This window comes from Lepus europaeus, chromosome 11 (assembly GCF_033115175.1).
Source record: "Lepus europaeus isolate LE1 chromosome 11, mLepTim1.pri, whole genome shotgun sequence".
NCBI lineage: Eukaryota > Metazoa > Chordata > Mammalia > Lagomorpha > Leporidae > Lepus > Lepus europaeus.
This window is the reverse complement of record NC_084837.1, coordinates 11,402,772-11,423,613: the sequence shown is the minus strand read 5'-3', so window position 1 is coordinate 11,423,613 and position 20,842 is coordinate 11,402,772. Positions and strand designations below refer to the sequence as shown.

General features: G+C 49.4%; 2 protein-coding genes across 9 annotated transcripts in view; both read right to left on the bottom strand.

The window, feature by feature from the left end:
- The window catches only part of ENTREP2 (endosomal transmembrane epsin interactor 2), a 458,345-nt gene that overhangs the window by 120,528 nt on the left and 316,975 nt on the right, over positions 1 to 20,842 (bottom strand). The gene's annotated exons all lie outside the window — the stretch shown is intronic.
- On the bottom strand, positions 710 to 1,877 carry NSMCE3 (NSE3 homolog, SMC5-SMC6 complex component). Its single transcript, XM_062204552.1, has one exon. It carries the CDS (start codon positions 1,857 to 1,859, stop codon positions 1,032 to 1,034), a length of 828 nt encoding a protein of 275 aa, XP_062060536.1. The 5' UTR covers positions 1,860 to 1,877; the 3' UTR covers positions 710 to 1,031.

Genomic DNA, 20,842 nt, shown 5'->3' with positions numbered 1-20,842 from the left:
TCGCCTCCTACTGTGCAGAGGGCCCTTCCTCGCCCACTCTCCTCGTGGGCTGGCCTCGCCGTGCACTGGATGCCTTTCCACAAAACCACACGGTGCCGTCAGGCTAGGACAGAGTCCTGACTGCTCTTCTAGGAGTGACTGCGGACAGTTAAAGTGGGCACACACAGCAAGTAGCAGCTCTGGACTAAAAAAAATAAAATCTATTTCTGAATACCTTTACAAAGGGACTGTGACAGGAGTCTTACACAAACTTCCCTTCTAACGCCGGCATCGGCCCACCTCACAGGCTAGGCCCCGGCCAGGTCACACACCTGGGCCGTCCGGCAGGCAGGCGCGGTCACTGCCGCGTGAAGGCCGTGGGGACGCAGGCCGAGACACACATTTCACACCGTGAAGCTATGCAGATACTTTTTTTTTCACAGCCACTTCTACAGGACGTTATAAACATTAATATGCAGGAGATTTAAAAACACGCATGACTAACCACTTCAAAATACATATTTATCGTAACAGCTATGTAGTTAAAAAGAGAGAAAAGCCGCCGAATGGAACCGAGCGATGAGCCACACGGCTGAGTAACAGTCAGGACCCTAAAACCCTCTCTGGAGGCACAGGACCGCCGTCGCTGGGGATCAGGCCGCGGTCCCGGGGAGGAAACCTGTGAAATCGCGTGTTACTCTCACAAGGACAGACGGTTCTACTCGCGCGCTCAACTTTGCAAAGAGCTTTATTTTCCTTACAAATTTGGGTAGGAGATGTAAAATAACTTCTCTGCTTTTATCTTTTGGGCACCGAGGTCCTGCGCTTACGTGCTCTTTCTAAAACACCTGTCCCAGGGCACGGCACGAAGCGCTCCGGCTGGTCTTACAGAGCCAGCAAGATTTTATACAAAGTAACAACAACACAGCAAAGTCTGAACCGGGGGTGCGGGTGGGGGCAAAGCCGCCGCTCCCCCAAGTCTGCTTCGCGGCGGCGGCCGGGGAGCAGACAGCAGGGCCGTGGAGGCGAGCCCACCCACCCACCCCCGGGCTTCAGCAGGTGGCGGCCGGCCCGCCGGGCTGGGCCTGGGGCCTGGCCCGGCTCTCCTCGTCCGCCAGGGCCTCGCAGTACTGCGCCGGCCAGTCCTTGGGGTCCTGGTTGTGGACTTTGGCCACGAACTTGAGCACCTTCATCTTGCTGGTCTCCAGGCTGGTGCGCGGGCCCCACTGGAACTCGTAGTCCACGGGGTCCGTGTGCGGGATCCGCCGGTACTCCAGGTAGCGCTGCCGCACGAAGTCCTCGGTGAGCAGCTTCTTGGGGTCCCCGAAGACCACGTGCCGCTTGGTGGGGTGCACGCCCAGCCGCCGCAGGAAGTCCCACACCTCCGTCTCCTTCACGGCGTTGCCCTTCATGAAGATGAGCCCCAGCACGATCATGAGCAGGCCCGTGGTGGGCGTGCCCTGGTCGCCCCGCAGCGCCGCGTCCTCCTCCACCGGCTCCAGCGTGTTCACCAGGACGTACGCGTTGCTCCGGGGCTCCAGCTCCGCCAGCCTGTAGCCGAACACGTACTGCAGCCGCTCGCCGGCCAGCCGCAGCAGGTCCGGCAGCACGTCCTTGTAGTCCCCCAGCACGTGCTTCGCGATGTCCGTGCGCTTGACGGGGATCTTCTTCTGGTCCCTGACCAGCAGGAACTGCACCAGCTCCGCCACCTTCAGCTCCAGCTGCCTCTGCGTCCTGGGCCCGACCTGCGGCGCGCGCAGCGCCTCCTGCGAGCCGCCCGGCCCGCGGGACGTGCTCGGTGTCTCCTCGGCGGCGCCGCGGCCCCCATCCCTGTCGGCCTGGGAACCGGACCGGCCCCGGCTCCGGGCTTTCTGCAACATGGCTGCAGGCAACGGGGCGGGGGCCGCAACGGCCGGAAGCGGCGGGGATTGTGGGTCGGCGCGAGGCGCCGGGGGCGGGGCCACGCGGCGTGCGTCCGCGTGCGTGCTGCGTCACGGGGCGGCGCTGGGCATGCGCAGCTGCGCCTGCAGAAGGGCGGCGCGGTGCTGCGCGTGGGAGTGATGGGTGACCACGGAACTCCTGCTCTCGGGCGCGGCTAATTTCAGCACCGCACGGGCGCGGGGCAGTTACGGGCGGTATTAGGAGGTTCCGCATCGGGCATCTTTGTGGATGGAGTGGCCGAGGCCGCTGCGGCGCAGACTCTGGAGGTCCAGACACGCGAGACGCAGCGCGTCCTTGACCTTGGCGCGCGCCCTCGCGTCCTCCGGGGTGTGCGGGACACGAGGGGCCGGCGGCCGCAAGCCCACAGCCCGGGCGGCCACTGCCCGCGGCGGGGGCGGCCCTGGGCCCGCGGCCACGCCCGGGGAAGACGGGTGCCCGGAGACGGCCCCACGTCCTCGGAGCTGCGCTAACGTGCATCCCCAAGCCGCCTTCGTTGCAAACTCCCCAGCCACAGGGCTCTGTAGCAGAGCGCACGGGGGGTCCGCGACGAGTGCAGTTTGCGTGCATTTTTAATTGTGCAGCCAATCGCGTCGTTCCATTAACTCCGATCAGCAGTCTGCTGGCGCGCCTGCAGATCTCAGCAGATGTGTTTCTTCTCGACTTGCAAAGAAGAAACTCAATTTCCCCGTCTTTTTTTTTTTTTTTTTAAAGCTACCGGGAAAGTGGGTAAACTTCTCAAGGAACTAAATCAAATTGAGTTCCTCTTTAATGCAAATATATTCCTCGGAAAGCAATTCAGAGCCCATTATTTGAATAACGGCACCAAAGCACAGCCTTATTAACATTCCATTGAATGAGAGTCACATAAAATTTGTTTATAATTCAGTATGAAAATGCAATCTAATAATGGCGCCCGCACCACCCCAGTGCTAACCGTGAAGTCATGACCCACGCTGTGGTGCAGTATGATCAAAATGGTAGCTGGGAGCAGTCACTCCCGCACTGAATCCACCGAAGGGTCCCCACGCGGCAGTCTTACTGAGAGAGGTTGCCGCGGTTAGAGTGTCCCCCAAAGTTCATGTCCCTAATAGTGCTGGGGGGTGCCGAGGGATCTGAGCAATGCATTTTCCCCGGAGCGGGTCAGGATGCAGTGACCGGTCCTCTCCTCCCTGTCCTCTTGCCATGGCCTCTTCACTTTTACCTTGAACTTGCTCATTTCCAGAACTGTGAGCCAAATAGTAGTCTGCTGTTTCTAAATGACCCACCCCAAGGTATTCTGTTACAGCAATACAGAAAGGACTAAGTGGCCTAAGAAAAGTTTCATCGAGGCTTTTTTTTTTTTAACAGTAAGAAAATCATCTGCTTGAGTTTCCTTGTAAATTAAACTTTGTACTTAAGTTCAGAGAAGCCTCCTATAATCTAGAATTCTGTAAATCCTTCCACGCAGAAGAATCAGTTATAACCGAGTCAAAAAAAAAAAAAAAAATCAGCAACCAAGAGATAGGAGAGAAATGGAGAGAAAGGAAACCTGTGATGGAAAGTCATGCCAGCCCAGCAGTCAGGCTGCTCTGTAACTGTTGTGAAAAGCAGCTGTGTCCACTGGCAGCTTCCTGGCCCAGCAGCAGGCTCATTCATCCTAGGAGACTGGAAGAGATGCAGTTTCACGATGCTTTTCATCACAAAGCCTCTCTACTTTGTCCTTAAGAATGCAAGAAAGAGGGTCTGCACGATGGTGTAGAAGGCTAAGCCTCTGCCTGCAGTGCAGGCATCCCACACGGGTGCCGGTTCAAGTCCTGGATACTCCATTTCTGATCCAGCTCCCGGCTAACAGGCCCGGGAAAGCAGTGGTAGATGGCACAATGACTTGGGCCCCTGCACACACATGGGAGACTCAGAAGGTCCTGGCTCCTGGCTTTGGCCTGGCCCAGCCCTGGCTGTTGCAGCCATTTAGGGAGTGAACCAGCAGATGGAAGACCTTTCTTCTCCTATTTATGCTTTTAAAATTAATAAAATCTTTTAAACAGAATGCAAGAAAGCAAGCACAGACATAAAACAATGGAATTCAATGAAGTCAGGCACCACATGGAGCGATCACTCAGGCCCACATCCCACCTCTGGGGAGAAACGGTGCTAGCACTAAGAATGACAACCAACACAGCAAATAATGCTACCAAGGTAACTCAGACCCTAATCCAAGTGGTTTTCAGGTCTGCATTAAATCTCTTAACCCTTTGAGGCACGTGCACTTATGTTTCTCCTCACAAGTGAAGACAGAGGAGAAGACTAATTATTTTGAGGTCCTACAGGAAGTTAAGTGGTCGATCTGGGAACTGCCTCTGGGGACAGGGCTCTTGTATTCTGGGAGAGAACACAGACACTGTGTCCTTGAAATCTAGGTGCACCTAGATTGGGAACCTGCTGGACACTGCAAAAGTTACACTCCTGAGCTTCAGTTTTCAAATCATCCAACGCAGACCATTACTCCTGGCTTCAGGGGGATCGAGACGGCTGCCAAGTACCTCGCACAGGGCCTGGTAGGGTAGCTGATAAAGATTGGCTTCTTTCCAGGAGTTTGTTATGGAAGATATCTGAGGACGACACAAGTTGTATGTAGTTGTGGGAAAGGCAGAGTTTTACCTCTATGCCTTGTAATTCCAGCTGAGGCTGGAAATTAAATTGACATAAAATAGATTACTTAGGAAAGAAGCATCCAGATTCAGTTCAGGTTGTGTCTCTTATCCAAAATGCTTGGGTCCAGAAGTGTTTGAGTTCTGGTTTTTCAGATTTGGGAATGTCTGCATGTAAATGAGGTATCAAGGGCATGGGAACCAAGTCTAGACATAAAATTCACTTGTGTTTCACCAACACCTGATGCACATGGCATGAAGATAACTTCATACAACATCTGTAATGCGCCTACATTCAGACTCATCTGTCACATGTCAGGTGTGGGATTTTTCCATTTGGCCATGATGTTGGAGCGTCTTGGATTTTTGGATCAAGAGTGTGTAGCCTGTGGAGTTTTACTTTTACATGATAAAAAACTAACACACGGGCCAGCACCGCGGCTCAACAGGCTAATCCTCCGCCTTGCGGTGCCGGCACACTGAGTTCTAGTCCCAGTCAGGGCACCGGATTCTGTCCCGGTTGCTCCTTTTCCAGGCCAGCTCTCTGCTGTGGCCAGGGAGTGCAGTGGAGGATGACCCAAGTGCTTAGGCCCTGCACCCCATGGGAGACCAGGAGAAGCACGTGCTCCCGGCTTTGGATCAGTGCGGTGTGCCGGCCACAGTGCGCTGGCCGCAGCGGCCATTGGAGGGTGAACCAACGGGAAAAGACCTTTCTGTCTCTCACTGTCCACTCTGCCTGTCCAAAAAAAAAAAAAAAAAAAAAAGTAACACACGGTGGGCAATGTTGTGGCGTAGTGGACTAAGCCTCCACCTGCAGCAAGTCCCGGCTGCTCCACTTCCGACCCAGCTCTCTGCTGTGGCCTGGGAAAGCAGAGGAAGATGGCCAAGTCCTTGATCCCCTGCACTCACGTGGGAAACTCGGAGGATGCTCCTGGCTCCTGGCTTCGGATTAGCCATTGTGGCCATTTGGGGAGTGACCAGTGGATGGAAGACCTTTCTCTATCTCTGTAACTCTACCTCTAAACAAGTTTTTAAAAAAGAGCAATACAGGAGCCCTGGCATGGAAATGAAGACCCAAATATGTGGCAAAACCTAAGCGCCTTTATACTTGGTTGAACGAAGAGTGGTAATTGCAGCCAAGTAAGCTGTGCGAGGAGACTCAAGGCAGAGTTATTTTAACCAGGTTGTTTGTGCAGAATTCTCTCAGCTGTGACTGTCCATCTCCTAATGTTGCTTTTTCCTGGTACAGGGAAGGCATCTCACGTGGAGTTTAGCTCCTATTTTCAGGAAGGAAAGAGAAGATTAAAATACCCTTGGATCTGCTGTGTTGCAAATGCCTTTAGCTCAAAGTACTCCTTATGCCAAAGTGGCATATTTTGGGATACCCTTTGGTAGAAGGATGTTCGCTGCAGTGAAACACATGCACCCATAAAAACCAGGGGAAATTCTGCAGAGATACACACACATTTCAAGACGCTATTAAAGTTACTCGCTTTTAGAAATAAAATCCAATGTCGATTTTCTTGCTTGGGAAATAAATGAAAACCACGTCCACAGTGAAGGTTGAGTTCACGGGGACACCATTTCATAGCAGTTGCACATGCTCCGACTTTCAATAAAGTCAGTGCAATTTGAATATGGCACCTGTGACTGTTTAGGCACTGCAGTAAAAAAAGACCAGTGATTAAAAATTTTTTTCCCCAAACGCTTGATGTTAATCTTCTTCATGCTTTATTATTAGACCAAGAAAAAAATAATCAAAAAAGCTTTGAGGCAAAAACAGCTAGCAAAGATTTCAGATGCACTGAGCGAGGCAGTGCCTATTACCAACTGCTCTTTAAATGTCTCTAAGTAATTAAATGTTTTATTTCATCTCCTTGGTAGCAAATGCCCGCCAAGAAGCTCTAATTGTCTTTATTATCTAGGTTCTCCTCTCCACTCCCTGGAATTTCTTGTAGAACTAGAGAAAGGTCTAAAAAAAGTATTTTTTGGGACAAAACACAGTGCTAAAAGCAGGTGAAGGCAGTGATCCAAGTTCGCGGCCACGGTCTAGGAGCAGCTTCTCCCGCGTTTCTGGTGGAAGCAAACAGGACAGCACGCAGCAAGTGAGCAGAGAATCAGAAGTGAGTGGTCTTTTGGTGGGGAGGCAGCAAGAAAAGCAATCCCCATACTTAAATGGTTGCCATAACGTTGCTGTGTGCACTCATCCCACACTGGTAACCGAGACCCTCTAGCTGAGCTCGGCGAGCAGACCATCTGACAACGCTGTCTACCTCGTTGATGAGCACTGGGCAGGAGCAGAGCTTCCCTGGGCTGGAGGAAGCCGGCAGAGCCCTGAGCCCTGTGGAGACCGCGCTTCCCAAGCACTGCGGCAGTCTGGCCCGGGATGTCTTGGCTCTCTTCGGGAAGTGTATCTTCCAGTTACCCAGCACCCTTTGCCTGTGAACATCACTGAGGCCCAGTAAGTTCTGAAATCACAAACACACAAGCTCTCCGGAGTGGCCAGGGAGATTCTTCGCTTGGCTCCATTCTCCATCTTTTCCTTTAGGGGCTGTCTCCCGTGTCCAGGAGGCCTTGGCAGGACCCTGCGTCCCCGCCCTGGCTGCATGTGATGAGGCCAGGCTTGTTCAGGAGTCCCACCGGCATCCTTTTGGGGGAATCCTCCAGGGTCTCTTCCCTCCGAGCTATCCAGCTGATGAGTACATAAGCCTAAGCACCGTTGCCACCACTTGGGAATAACCTCCGTGATGGCGAGGCCAACTCCAAAGAGATCTGAGAGACAGTGAGACAGGCTCACGATGCTGCCGTCTGCACCCCCAGGCTGCGGGAGGCAGCTGCAACCAGAGCATCTCTTTCACTTCACCTGCCTCGGAGCTGGTTCCTGTCCCTTGCTACCGCACAAGCTGCGGTGAACTCCGCAGAGAATCCCATCGTGCAGGGCGACAGGAGGCGTTCGGGACACAGACCTTGTCTCACAGGCGTGGAGCTGGAGCAGGCTGGTCACCACCCACGAGGATTGTTTTTAGCGAGAGGTGAACTGAGCGCAGTTTGACGTTTTTGTTAGGTTTCTTCACAGTGTGGTCCCAGAGTGTGCTGATGACGTTAGCTGCTGGCAATCGGGGCAAAGGGAGAGACACCTCGACGTCTGTGCTCTCCTATGTGGAAGGCACACATGCGCTCACCTGGCGATTTATCTCTGCACAAAGGAGCTGCAGGTGACTTAAGCATTTGTGAGTCTACGCAGCTATGTTGCCCATATTTCATGCAGAGCATTTTCCCACTTGCCGCACCCCACAAGAAAGCAGACATCATTCTTTAAGACTATACCTTAGCTAAAGCACGGCCATATCTACAGAGAAAAGGAACCAAGGAGGACATGCAGATTGGAAAGGAAGAAGTAAACCTGTGTCTTCATGGATGGCAGGATCTTCATAGAGAAAATCTCTAGTCCACTAACGTTAGAACTGAAGAGCTCAGCAAGGCTCCAGGATGCGAGAGCAATATACAAAAATCAGTTGCCTTTCTATGTTCTTGTAATGAACAATCTAAACAGTGAAATTAAGAAAACAGCCCCAATGATAACAGCATTAAAACACTGAGGAGTGCATTTAACAAAAGGGCAACATTTCTACTCTTCAAAACCAAGTCACTGAAAGAAATTAAAGACCCAAATAAATGAAAAAATATCCGTGGACCATAAGTCATACTATTCAGATGCCTATGCTACCCAAATTGATGGAGAGATTTAAGGTAATTCCTATCAAAATTCCAGCTGGTTTTTTATAGTAATTGAAAAGCTAATCCTAAAATTCATATGAAAATGCAAAATAAATAAATAAAGCTAGAATCATCCTGAAAAAGAACAACGTTGGAAGACTCATGCTTCCCAATTTCAAAACTCACTGCAGCGCAAGGCAGCATGCTACTGGTGCCGGCACAAGCACAGACATTCTGCTAGGGGCTCAACTGTGTTGTCCCCTCCCTCCCCCAAGTCCCAGCCCCTAATACTTGAGCCGGTACTGTATTTGGAGAAAAGGTCTTTAAACAGATTAAGCTAAAATGAGGCCTTCGGAGGAAGCCCCTAATCCCTAGGAGCGGCTACTTCCAGAGCAGGAGACACCAGCGATGCACAGGCACCAAGCAAGGGGCCGCGTGGGGGCACTGGGAGAAGTCAGCCATCTAAAAGCCAATGCGGGAATCCTCAGGAGAAAGTAAACCCGGGTCCCAGACTTGGAGCTTCCAGAATTGAGAGAGAACAAGTACTCTACTGTGGCTGCCCCGGAAACCAATACCCATCAAGAGCGATGAAACGCCATTCAGGGCCCAGAAATAAACTCCTGCGTCCACCGCCGGCTGATCTGCAGAAAAGCATCCAGCGACAGCAAACGGTGCCGATACCTGGAGAGCCACGTGCAGAACAGCTCTGAACCCTGCCTTCAACCAGTCACACAGCCAGCTTGCAGGGGACTGCCGCCTACCTGTCAGAGCTGAAATGAGACAGCGCTTTCAGGAGGGAGGCCACGGGCCACCTGAACATTTATGACATCATTCATAGGTCACAGAAAATTACCAACTTAAACATTAGCCTGCTACAAAGCTACTGAGTTTTGAGTCCTGCCCCTGGCAGCCTGGCAGGCCAGATGATTCTGTGGGCCTCATCCAGCCAGCAGGCAGTCGCTCCCCACCCCGGACAGAAACACAGGAGTAATCATCATGACCTTGACCTAGGCGATGATCACTTAGCTCCAAGTCCAAAAGCACCGGTGACACAAGACGGACAAGCAGGACTCCAAATTTAAAGACACCTGTGTCAAGATACTCTCAAAACCGAAAAGACAATCCACACACCTCAGGAGAAAACATTTGCAAATCACGTGTCTGATAAAGGACTTACACAGGTTACATACATAACCCTTGTAGCTGAGTAAGCATACAAAAATCCAGTTTTTAAAAGTGTCTCAAGGGGCTGGCACCATGGCTCACTTGGTTAATCTTCCACCTGCGGCGCTGGCATCCCATATGGGCGCCGGGTTCTAGTCCTGGTTGCTCCTCTTCCAGGCCAGCTCTCTGCTATGGCCTGGGAAGGCAGTGGAGGATGGCCCAAGTGCTTGGGCCCTGCACCCCATGGGAGACCAGGAGAAGCTCCTGGCTTCAGATCGGTGCAGCACCAGCTGCAGTGGCCATTTGGGGAGTGAACAACGGAAGGAAGACCTTTATCTCTCTGTAACTACCTGTCAAATAAAAAAAAGATATTTAAAAAAATGTTGCAAGCACTTGGGCATGTCTCTGAAGATCAAGAATTTTTCAGCTGTGAAAGGGAACAGAGCACTGATGCATTGCAATGGGGGGGGGGGGGGACTCAAAGCAAAGGCCAAGTGGAAGACGCTCCTGCCCCAAGGCCAAGTGTTGTGTCCTTGCTCTTACGGGAAATAGCCAAGCAGGCAAATCCGTGAAGGCACGGAGTGGATCCGGGCTGAGAAGGGGGAGTGACTCCTACATGGGGCGACGAAGCTGTTGTGAAGTCAGACGATGGTTACGTAACTCGAGCACGATGACATTAGGTTGGATACTTTCAACAGGTGCGATTCATGGTACGATGATCCAGTTTCAGTAAGCCCGTGCTTTTCTTTTTTTTTTTAAACTTTTGACAGGCAGAGTGGACAGTGAGAGTGAGAGTGAGAGAGTGAGAGAGTGAGAGAGTGAGAGAGTGAGAGAGTGAGAGAGTGAGAGAGTGAGAGAGTGAGAGAGTGAGAGAGTGAGAGAGTGAGAGAGTGAGAGAGTGAGAGAGAGAAAGGTCTTCCTTGGCTGTTGGTTCACCCTCCAATGGCTGCTGCGGCTGGTGCGCTGCGGCTGGTGCGCTGCGGCCGGCGCACCACGCTGATCCTAAGGCAGGAGCCAGGTGCTTCTCCTGGTCTCCCATGGGGTGCAGGGCCCAAGCACCTGGGCCATCCTCCACTGCACTCCTGGGCCACAGCAGAGAGCTGGCCTGGAAGAGGGGCAACCAGGACAGAATCTGGCGCCCCAAGCGGGACTAGAACCTGGTGTGCCGGCGCCGCTAGGCAGAGTTTTAGCCTAGTGAGCCGCAGCGCTGGCCAAGCCCGTGCTTTTAACAACAGCACCTCGAAGAGGGCCAAGCAGGAGATCTCTAAGTATCAGCGGATGAAACAGACAAATATAAAAGCCGTGAGAACCGTCAAGTGGGGGCAGTGCACAGACCTGATACTTTGACGCATCACAACAACAAAGCTTTTGTTTTTCATTAAAAGGTTAAGTTAGGGGGCAGCCGTTTGCTGAAGCCGTTTAAATGTCACTTGGAACACCCACATCCAGAATCAATTCTGGGGTTTGCTCTGCTTCTGATTCCCGTTTCCTGCCAATGTGCACCCCGGGAAACAGCAGGTGATGGTTCCATTCCTTGGCTCCCCCCACACATGTGGAAGACCCGAATCGAGTTCTAAGCTCCTAGCTTTTTGGCCTGGCCCAGCCGCAGCTCCTGTGGGCATTTGAGCAATGAGCCAGTGTGTCTAAATTCTTTTCATTCACATATTCTGTCTCAAAAAATAAAGACAAAATTTGAAAGTTACACAACAGAGCATAGTCTACTGTGAAAACAATGATTTCAGCCATTATGAGGAAATACCTTTGTTTACACTGTAGGCCATTAATGGGCATTTTAAAATCTGCTGCAAAGTTTAAGGAGAGAGCAGTTCCACCCAGACTCCACCACCCACTTCCTGGGGCACCGGAAGAAATCCTTTCCCCGGCCAAGCAGCCTCTCACCTGCAGAAAGGCAGGGCGGGGTTGGCGACCTCTTTCAGCTACAAAGCGACTTCATAGTCCAATCACGAAATAACCTGAAGTCAGTCACGCACACAGGTAGGAAATAAATAGAAAGCTGATCCTGAAAGTGACATTTCTTACCGAAATGCCTGGCTCCTTGTTGTCAGGCATCAGTTTTCTGGGGCATCCCGAGTTCCTCTCCAGCATGTGGCGGTAGAACAATGAGTTCTAACGTGGCTGTGGTTCCCCAAGTGACCCGAGTGGGCAACTCATTGTGAAAACTGTTTCACAGCCCAGCATTGAGCATAACTCAATCCAGGACATAGTCACAAAAACTCAAGATAACATCTGCACCAGTATGTACGCGATTTGAAATGAAATTCCGCCCTTTGTTTTACAGGCGTTTTATAAAATCAAACACACAGCACTCAACTGAAGGCCAGATCTGCAGAATAAGCACAAGCTGTCACACACACGCTTAAGCAAGACGTGTACATTATCCTATACGTGATGGCTCACCTGACCCAAACCTCCACATGACGTCACCTGCTGTGGTCGGGGATGGTCTGGGTGTAGCCCCAGGAGGTCACGTGTTGGCAGCCTGGTCAGCAGTGTGGCACTGTTGGAAGGCAGTGGACATTCAGGAGATGAGGCCCAGTGGGGGACTGTAGATGGCACGGACCTCTGTGGGGACTAAGGAGGCTCCTTGGAAGGCCAGTGGGTCCTCACTACAGTGGGCTGTCGTAAATGAGCCCTTCCACACGCTCTGACATCCTGTCTCGCACGCGACCTCTCCCTTCCCACCACTGGGACCCCACCGCATCGTGAGCCCCTCCCTCACGATGGCCAAGCCTGCAAGGGAGCTATGCTCTGGAGCCTCCAGAACTCAGCCAAATTCCTTTATAAAGTACCCAGCATCAGGTAATATTACAAAATAGTAACCAAAAAATCGACTAATAAATACACTATCTCTTTACTAAGCTGTATTCTAATTAAATTTAGTTCCTGGCTTCCTAAATTTCACATATGAGAACAATGAGGGGTTTTTTAAATATTTCTTTATTTATGGAATCAACCCCAGATATCCCAAGACTGGACAAAGAAATCATGGTGTATATATACACTATGGAACACTACTCAACTGTAAAAAAGAATGAAATCCTGTCTTTTGCAACAAAATGGATGCAACTGGAAACCATTATACTTAGTGAAATAAGCCAGTCAGTCCCCACAAGACAAATACCACGTTTTCCGTGATCTGTGGTAACTAGTAGAGTAAAAGGTGATTATCTATGGGGATGAAATGGACTAGCAGAGATTCGACGATTGTTTATAGCCCTTGTCTCTACTGATGAGGAACAGTTTTTTCTTATTCATACTATTTGCTGAACTCTTTAGATTAGGGCTAATCTTATGAGTATAAAGTACATTAAAAATCAAGCTTTGTAAATATTAAGCATGGGAATAGGAGAGAGAGGAGGAAGAAGGCTTGGTACATGGGTGGGAAGTATCACTGTGTTCCTGAATCTGTATGCGGGAAATACATGAACCTTGTGTACCTGAGATCATTTTTTAAAATTTTACTTATTTATATATTTGCTTGAAAGGCAGAGTGACAGGGGTGGGGGAAGGTGGCGGGAGGGAGGAGGGAGGGTGAGATACAGAGGTAGAGAGGTATCTTCCATCTGCTGATTTATTCCCCAAAAGCCTGCAACACCCATGACTCAGCCAGGAGCCAGGAACTCCATCTGGGTCTCCCACATGGGTAGCACATTAGCAGGAAGCCGAGTGGGAAGCAGAGCAGCCAGAAGTCACACTGGCACTCTGATATGGGTTATTGACATCAGGAGCAGTGTCTTTTTTTTTTTTTTTTTTTTTTTTTTACAGGCAGAGTGGACAGTGAGAGAGAGAGAGAGAGAGAGAGAGAGAGAGAAAGGTCTTCCTTTTTGCCATTGGTTCACCCTCCAATGGCCACTGTGGCCGGCGCACCGCGCTGATCCGAAGGCAAGAGCCAGGTGCTTCTCCTGGTCTCCCATGTGGGTGTGGGGCCCAAGCACTTGGACCATCCTCCACTGCACTCCCGGGCCACAGCAGAGAGCTGGATTGGAAGAGGGGCAACCGGGACTAGAACCCGGTGTGCCAGCGTCGCAAGGCGGAGGATTAGCCTATTGAGCGGCGGCGCCGGCCAGGAGCAATGTCTTAACCTGCTGGTCCACAATGCTGGTCCCAGTGAGGTTTTATAAGCAAGAAGTATATCGTGGGGCCAGTGCTATGGCATAGGGGGTTAAATTGCTGCCTGCAGTGCTGGCATCCCATATGGGCACCTGTTTGAGTCCCGGCTGCCCTACTTCCGATCTAGCTCTCTGCTGTGGCCTGGGAAAGCAGTTGGAAGATGGCTCAGGTCCTTGGGCCCCTGTACCCACGTGGGAGACCTGGAAGAAGCTCCTGGCCTTGGATCGGCTCAGCTCTGGCTGTTGCAGCCAACTGGGGAGTGAACCAGTGGATGGAAGACCTCTCTGTCTGCCTCTCCTTCTCTATGTATCTCTGCCTTTCAAATAAATAAATAAATAAATCTTTAAAAAGTATATCGTATCATGAACCATAATAAAAACTAGAAGCATGAGGATGTCTCCAATGATATATACATCACTCCAATGACCACGAGCTTCAGTCCCTTGTCTAACTGACCAGACTTCCAGATGCACCTCTGGAAGCTACCCATTAGGTAGAAGAGGACACTCCTCCTACAAAACAATGATGACCACAACAACAGTTCCTATGTGAATGTGGACACATTTAACACTGCCCCCAAACACATGTTCACAGCCTTTACCTGGACATGAGAGTCGGTCCTGAGAAAGGAAGCCAAATGCTCTGTCCTTCCAACATGATGCCCCTACCTCTCACCTGGACTTCCTCTTGCTCACCTGAAAACAAAGGTTCTACAGAAATGTGATAATTGCTTTTTTCCCCCTTAGTATAAAAACAATTCAAGCCTCTGTGCAACCAGAACTCTCGTTTTCATGTTGAAATATTTGCAGCTCACAGTGAAAACCCTAGGACATGTTGGTATATGATCTTAAAACAACTGAAATACACTCTGTTCACTTTACTCTAATTCCCTAAAAACTTCTGCACACGTGTGCCATACATGACAACCCTACTGAGAGAAGTTAGCCGCAGCCCTTTGTTGAGCTGAAGGTCAATATTCAAGGACGTGTCCACTGTCTTATCCCAATCCTTTCCTTATGGGCATTTGTAGGAGAAGTCTCAACTGCTATTTGGAGCTGGCAAAAGTCTTGAACCAAGAAAACAGGAAGAATGGCATTCCAGGGAAGAAATAAGAAATTGGACAAAAGGAAGTACAAAGAAGGCCCGGGGAGGACCAGGCAGAAGTGGTTGAGACAAAACAGATCTAGTAACAGTAGGGGGGCAAGCTTGGAAATACAAGCATGTTAAATGAGACACATGAGTAGCTCGGAGGATAAAGTAAGACCAGATAAAGCCCCCCCATACCGGCGAGAATCCCACCCCACTGGAAGGGAAGGAGATGGAGTGCGGATGCAGCTTGGAGCAACCCTGAATGGCTGGAAGGCTAAGGAGCTTGGTTTTCTAGCAGTTTCGAGCCCCTGGAAGCTGGCAACACCAGCCTTACCTTGGCTGGATAAACCGAGGCATCCTTCTTTGAGAGGCAGAATTGTTTTCAAAGATATTATGAATTTCCCAACTTTGAAAGAGGTGATATGAGGAAAGCAAACATTAATTAACTGCTTCCTAGGACCAAACCAGTCATTAAAAACATGCCTATAAATTCTCTGGAGCCGTTGAATGGTTATAGTCGTCCAGGTGGTTAACAGTGCTCGGGTGTTTTCTTGGCACATTTACCTGTGCAGGACATTACCTAACTCAACATGGTTATCAGGCTGGACATTTAAGAACTGTGTACTGGGAAATTTCATGCAGTGATTAATTGATGTGGATAAGTCTTATGCTTAATCCTTTGCACCCGATTATTAGATGCAACTTAGGGAAGCTCAGCTGAACTCGCTGCCACTTAATATCAACATCCTTGATTAATCTTAGTCAAGGATGCCATCTTTAGATTTATAAATAAACCCTATAGCCCACTAAATGGAAGTTGAATAACAACGTTAGAAGTGGACATGTGACCCCATTCTGGCCAATCAGTTGTGAGGGATATAATGGGTGGGGGCAGGGTACATCTGAGAAGTGTTTGCTTGCTCTTAAGAGATTTCTTGGCCAGTGCCACGGCTCAATCCTCCACCTGCAGCGCCGGCACCCTCAGTTCTAGTCCTGGTTTGGGCGCTGGATTCTGTCCCGGTTGCCCCTCTTCCAATCCAGCTCTCTGCTGTGGCCCGGGAGTGCAGTGGAGGATGGCCCAGGTCCTTGGGCCCTGTATCTGCATGGGAGGCCAGGAGAAGCACCTGGCTCCTGGCTTCGGGTCAGCGCAGTGTGCCGGCCGCAGCGGCCATTGAGGGGTGAACCAATGGAAAAGGAAGACCTTTCTCTGGACCCATGCAGCACCCCCAAATCTGGTCTTGCTTCCTGGCTTTAACCGGTCCTAATATGACCATGGCGACAAGACAGCTGAGCTTTGAAAGTCCCAGGTCAGCCAGTCACATGTTTCCTGGCCTCCCACAGCCAGCCATGATGCTAGGGTGGAAGGTCTTTTGCAGGCTGACCCACTGTCACTGCCTGTGGCCGATGGTGGAGACATGTGCTCTGAACAGGAAGCAGAGATCAGGGATCAGAACCCAGCAAGAGTCTATGGGTCAAAGGTCAGGCAGTCTGGAGGGAGGGATTAGCCTGACCCAGCTGATAGGGGATCTGTTTGGCCCACCCAAGGTGTCAGGGCTGGGAGGGCATAGCTGCCCCCTTAAAGGAGAAGTTTCAAGGTGGACTGAAGACCATTCAGCTCTACATGACTGGGAATGGAACAATCCCCACCCCACCCTCATTATAATAAGGGTAGACAACGTCCTTGGCTAACCAAGTTCCCCACAGGGAAGACCACCCCAACCACCTGTCTCAGCCATTCCTATTAATCCACCAGGGCTGTAAGTGACAGCCATCAAGGCTTCCTGCTGGGCCCGAGCCAGCCTTGGGGAAACTCCACACCCAACAGAACGGCCAGGCAACCACTCACACAGCACCCAGGACGCACAGAGGCTCGAAGGGAGGAGACGGCCAAATCCTGACCCGATTCTACTGTCAAGCAGAGAACTCATGGCAGAAATAGAAACAGACAGTCTATTACAAGCGTAATGAGAATGTGTGAGATGCTATTAGAGCATCAACAAATACTTCTAGGACAGAATGATGCTCGATTTTTAAAATTTAAAGCTTTAGCAGAGGTACCATCAATTAGAATGGCCCCTGTGAAAAGCGAATGACTAAGGAGATCAAATGAAACATGCGCCATACAATCCAAGACAAAAAAAAAAAAAAGTTGTTAATGAGCTAAAAATCACAAGTAATACAAAGATATGGAGAGTAGAAGTGGGGGGTGGGTAACATGCAGTCAGGGAGGAAACCAAAAATAAGACATGGAGCAAAGAAAGGACATAGGTCAGAGAACAGGCCAAACTTGGATTGAAAGGTTCTGGAATTCAGACACACCCCGGCAGGAGTTTTGAATTTCAAAAATAGGGAAATCATATCAGCTTCCAGACAGGGTTGATTCTGGAAATTCAGTTTGCTATCACATTTCTCACCTGCAATCCTGGAAAGTAACAGCCAAGGGGCTAACATTTAGTGGTGATGGAAAGAAAGAACTGATCCAGAATTCTAAGCTGGGAGAGTGATTACTACATCAGTACAGGGGAAAAAAAAAAGATAATTGGGTGTGCAGACCAGGGAGCACGTGTTTTTCATGTGCTATCTGGGAGCACACCAGTACACCCTCATGCACAAAAAAAGCAAAACAAGGACCCAAGGGAAGAGAAGACAAAGTTGAATGATCAATAATGAGAACAAACCTCACAGTCGTGCCTCTCTTAGCCACAGGGATAACTTCTGAGAAATGCACACTCACACAAACCTGGATGGGATAACCTACTACACACCAGGCTCTGACACAGCCTATAGCTCCCAGCTACAGAACTCGAAAGCATGCTGCTGCACTGAGTGCTGTCCACGACTGTAATACAATGTACGTGTGTACATAAGTGTATCAGAGCATAGAAAAGGGACAGTAAAAACATTAGGCAGCAAGTTATTAGCTCCATCATAATCTTATGGGACTGTTAGTATTATATGTGATCCCACTGTTGACTGAAGAGTTATGTAGGCGCTTGTGCTTAATTTTAAATCTTAATGGATGATGATAATGTGAATGCAAGTTACAGTGCATGTTCATGTGGATTCTTGAAATCTAAGAAGAAAATCTTAGTAAGATCTTGGACCCAAACAATCTCAGCATACCCCAGGGATAACGAGCAGAGGCGAGATGGACTGGCAGGAAACGTGATCCTAAGGGCCTCTTCCAAGTGGGGCAAGGGGACGAGGGCACTGAGATAAACAGGTGGGTGCCTATGCTGGCTGTTAAGCTACCGTCTCTCCATTCCAAACCCCCTGCTCTCCAATGCTGGACCTGGAGCTCTGCAAGCTTTGTTTTTCTTTTGTTGGCTGATGTCCCATTGGGTTCTACCAGCAAGGGGCGATGGAGGTAGCCCGAGATGCCGGAGGGGAAGAAGGGTTTGCTTCTTCCCGCTGGCTTCACTGTTGCTGTTTTGCCCCAGCAGTAGCCCTGCCCTGGCTCCCACCTCTCCCAGCACTCCAAGACCCTTCCCCTGCAGGCATAAAGAAGAGAACAAGGGAACATTATGTGCAACACTTACCAACTAGCAAACGTGGCGGATGTGAGCAACTTCCTAAAGAAATGCAACCGGACAAAACTGACACAGGAAGGAACACGGCATTCAAACCGTGCGGGGGAGCTTCTGAATCTGGAATTCCAAACCTTCCCCCCAGACAACCCCACAGCCAGCCGACGTCATTGGTGCGTTCTACAACCCCAGAGCCAGCCGACGTCACTGGTGCGTTCTACTGACAGGAGACAAACCACTGGTCCTAACTAAAGTCTTTCACAGAAGAGAAAGAAGGTCTATTCCTCCACTGTGTTTAGGAAGAAAGCATAATCTTAATATAAAAATATGACAGGGACAGTTTCAAAAATGAGATCTTAAAGGCCAATCTCCCCCATGAATATGTAATCACATCCTGAATCAAAACATTAGCAAAGAAACCAAAAATAAGAGATTCCAGCTAGAGCATGTTGAGCTCCAACAAAGAAAGCAGGCTGGCTTAACCTTCAGAAATCAGGGTAATCACCGTGTTAACAGAATAAAGGGTCTTCTATCTCTTCTCAAAAGAAAGAAAAGTCATGTGATAAAATTCAATATCTAGTCTCGATTTTGTAAAAACCTAACAAAACAAAACTTAGCTAGCTGGGAAGAGAATGGAACTTTAATAATCACTGCAAACAACCTGCGTTAAATATCACACTTCATTGTGAAATACTCAAAATGTTTCCTCCGAGATGAGGAATAAGACAAAGAAAATCCCCATCATTCTATTCATCATCCCACAGGAGGTCTCTGCCAGTGCAATCAGAAGACAAGAAGTGAAAACTACAGAAATTAGGAAGAAAATTACCTTATTTTTCAAATGATAGGATCCTATATGTAGAAAATCCAAAAGAAGGAACAAACTAATCCAGTTAATAACTGAATTTATCAAAGTAGTTGGATAGAAAGTTAATATGCATAGATCAGTTTTATTTCCATTTTCCAATCAAAAACAGAATATGAAATTAAAACACACCCCACACGTGGTATACTTTTCCAAAGATAAATGCAGCAAGACCTCCTGTCCCATGTGCCCCAGGGTGGGTGGGCGGCCGCTCCATCCAAGAGGCAACAGGGACCATTCCTCCACCGCTTCAGACGTGAACTAACTTCGTGATCTGCCTTGAACATCAGAGCGTGGGAGAAGCGACCCGATGTGAGCTCCGGAGCCTTGGCGTCCTGAGGCCAGGGGCTTCTGCCTCTGCTCTGTTGTGACAACCCCTTTAGTAGCACTCGCCTTGCCACAGCCAGCCAGCACCAGACCCCTGCCAGGTGAGGATAGAGAGGCTCAGCATCAGCCGCATCAGACACCACGGATGCCGTCACAGCCTCCGTCTCCCTGTGATCACAGCGGTGCTACACCCACAGAATCAGGGGGAATAGCAAACTGCTGTCTTAAGCCATTCACTTTTGCGGTGGCTTGTGGCACAGCAATAGGTAAGCGTCTGTTTCACAACACGTACAAGAGCCACGCACGTGATGCACCCATTCATTTTAATCAGATATATAATGACTGACACGCCATGGCCTCTACTCAGAAGATAACAGAACATTGCTGAAAGAGGTGAAGGGACACCTAAATGTTAATAGGTTGGAAGATGTGCTACGGTGAAGCTGTGAGCTGTCCCCCATCAATCAATAGACTCAATATAATCTCATCAAAAGACCCAGACAGGTTTCTTTGTAAAATGTGACAAGCTGACTTTGAAACTCATGAGAATGCGAAGAGCTGTGAATAGCCAGACTACCTTGAAGAAGAACAAAGTGCTTCCTTTACTAGAAAATCTGTAGCTATTATCACAATTTGGTATTGATGCAACTCTAAACAAGAAGCACAAGATCAGAGACTCCAGGGAGCCACCCATGGATAGAATGACACGTTTGTCACCAGGGTGGCATGGGACACTTGGTCACCAGGGTGGCACAGGGCACTTGGTCACCAGGGTGGCATGGCACAGCAGCAGTGGGAAAGTGACTGCCCCTGGATAAGCAGTGCCAGGTCTACCAGATACTCACATGGAAACAAAGCACACTGTTATTGGAAAAGTCAACACTCAGTAACTTACAGTTTAAGTATGAAAGGGAGAGCTATTTGGTGGTAACACATAGGAGAAAAATCTGTGGTTCCACAGTGATAAAAGAAATTTATTTTAATTCAGACACCAAGAAGATCATTTTGAGATGAAAAGGCAAGCCCCTTGATATAAGATGTGTATTGTGTTTGTGTACTGGGGTTAATGTACACACATATATTCACATTTATCAACACACATGTGTATTTGATATATATTTATACACAAAATCTTCAACAAGTTCATAGGAAATGCATATTATGAAAAATTATGCATGGATTACACAATGATTGTGCCCAAATTAGTATCTATTAATTCCACTTTCGACAAACATTTGAAGTATTCTTGTATACATATATGTAAAAACATGTATATATCTCATAAATTAAAAAAAAACTTGGCAAAAGGCTCATTTCCAGAATACATAAAACCCGACACAATGGGAAATGGGCAAGTGCTTCCCAGTGCCTAACACACATTCCAGAGGCTCTCCCCTCCTCCACAATCCAGAGCTGCAAAAAAACCACACTCCGGGGACACCACCACCCACACATCCTGCGGCTCAGATGGAAAT

Bases quoted from the DNA above. Each gene is read 5' to 3' on its own strand.
- NSMCE3 (XM_062204552.1), bottom strand. From the start codon at position 1,859: ATGTTGCAGAAAGCCCGGAGCCGGGGCCGGTCCGGTTCCCAGGCCGAC.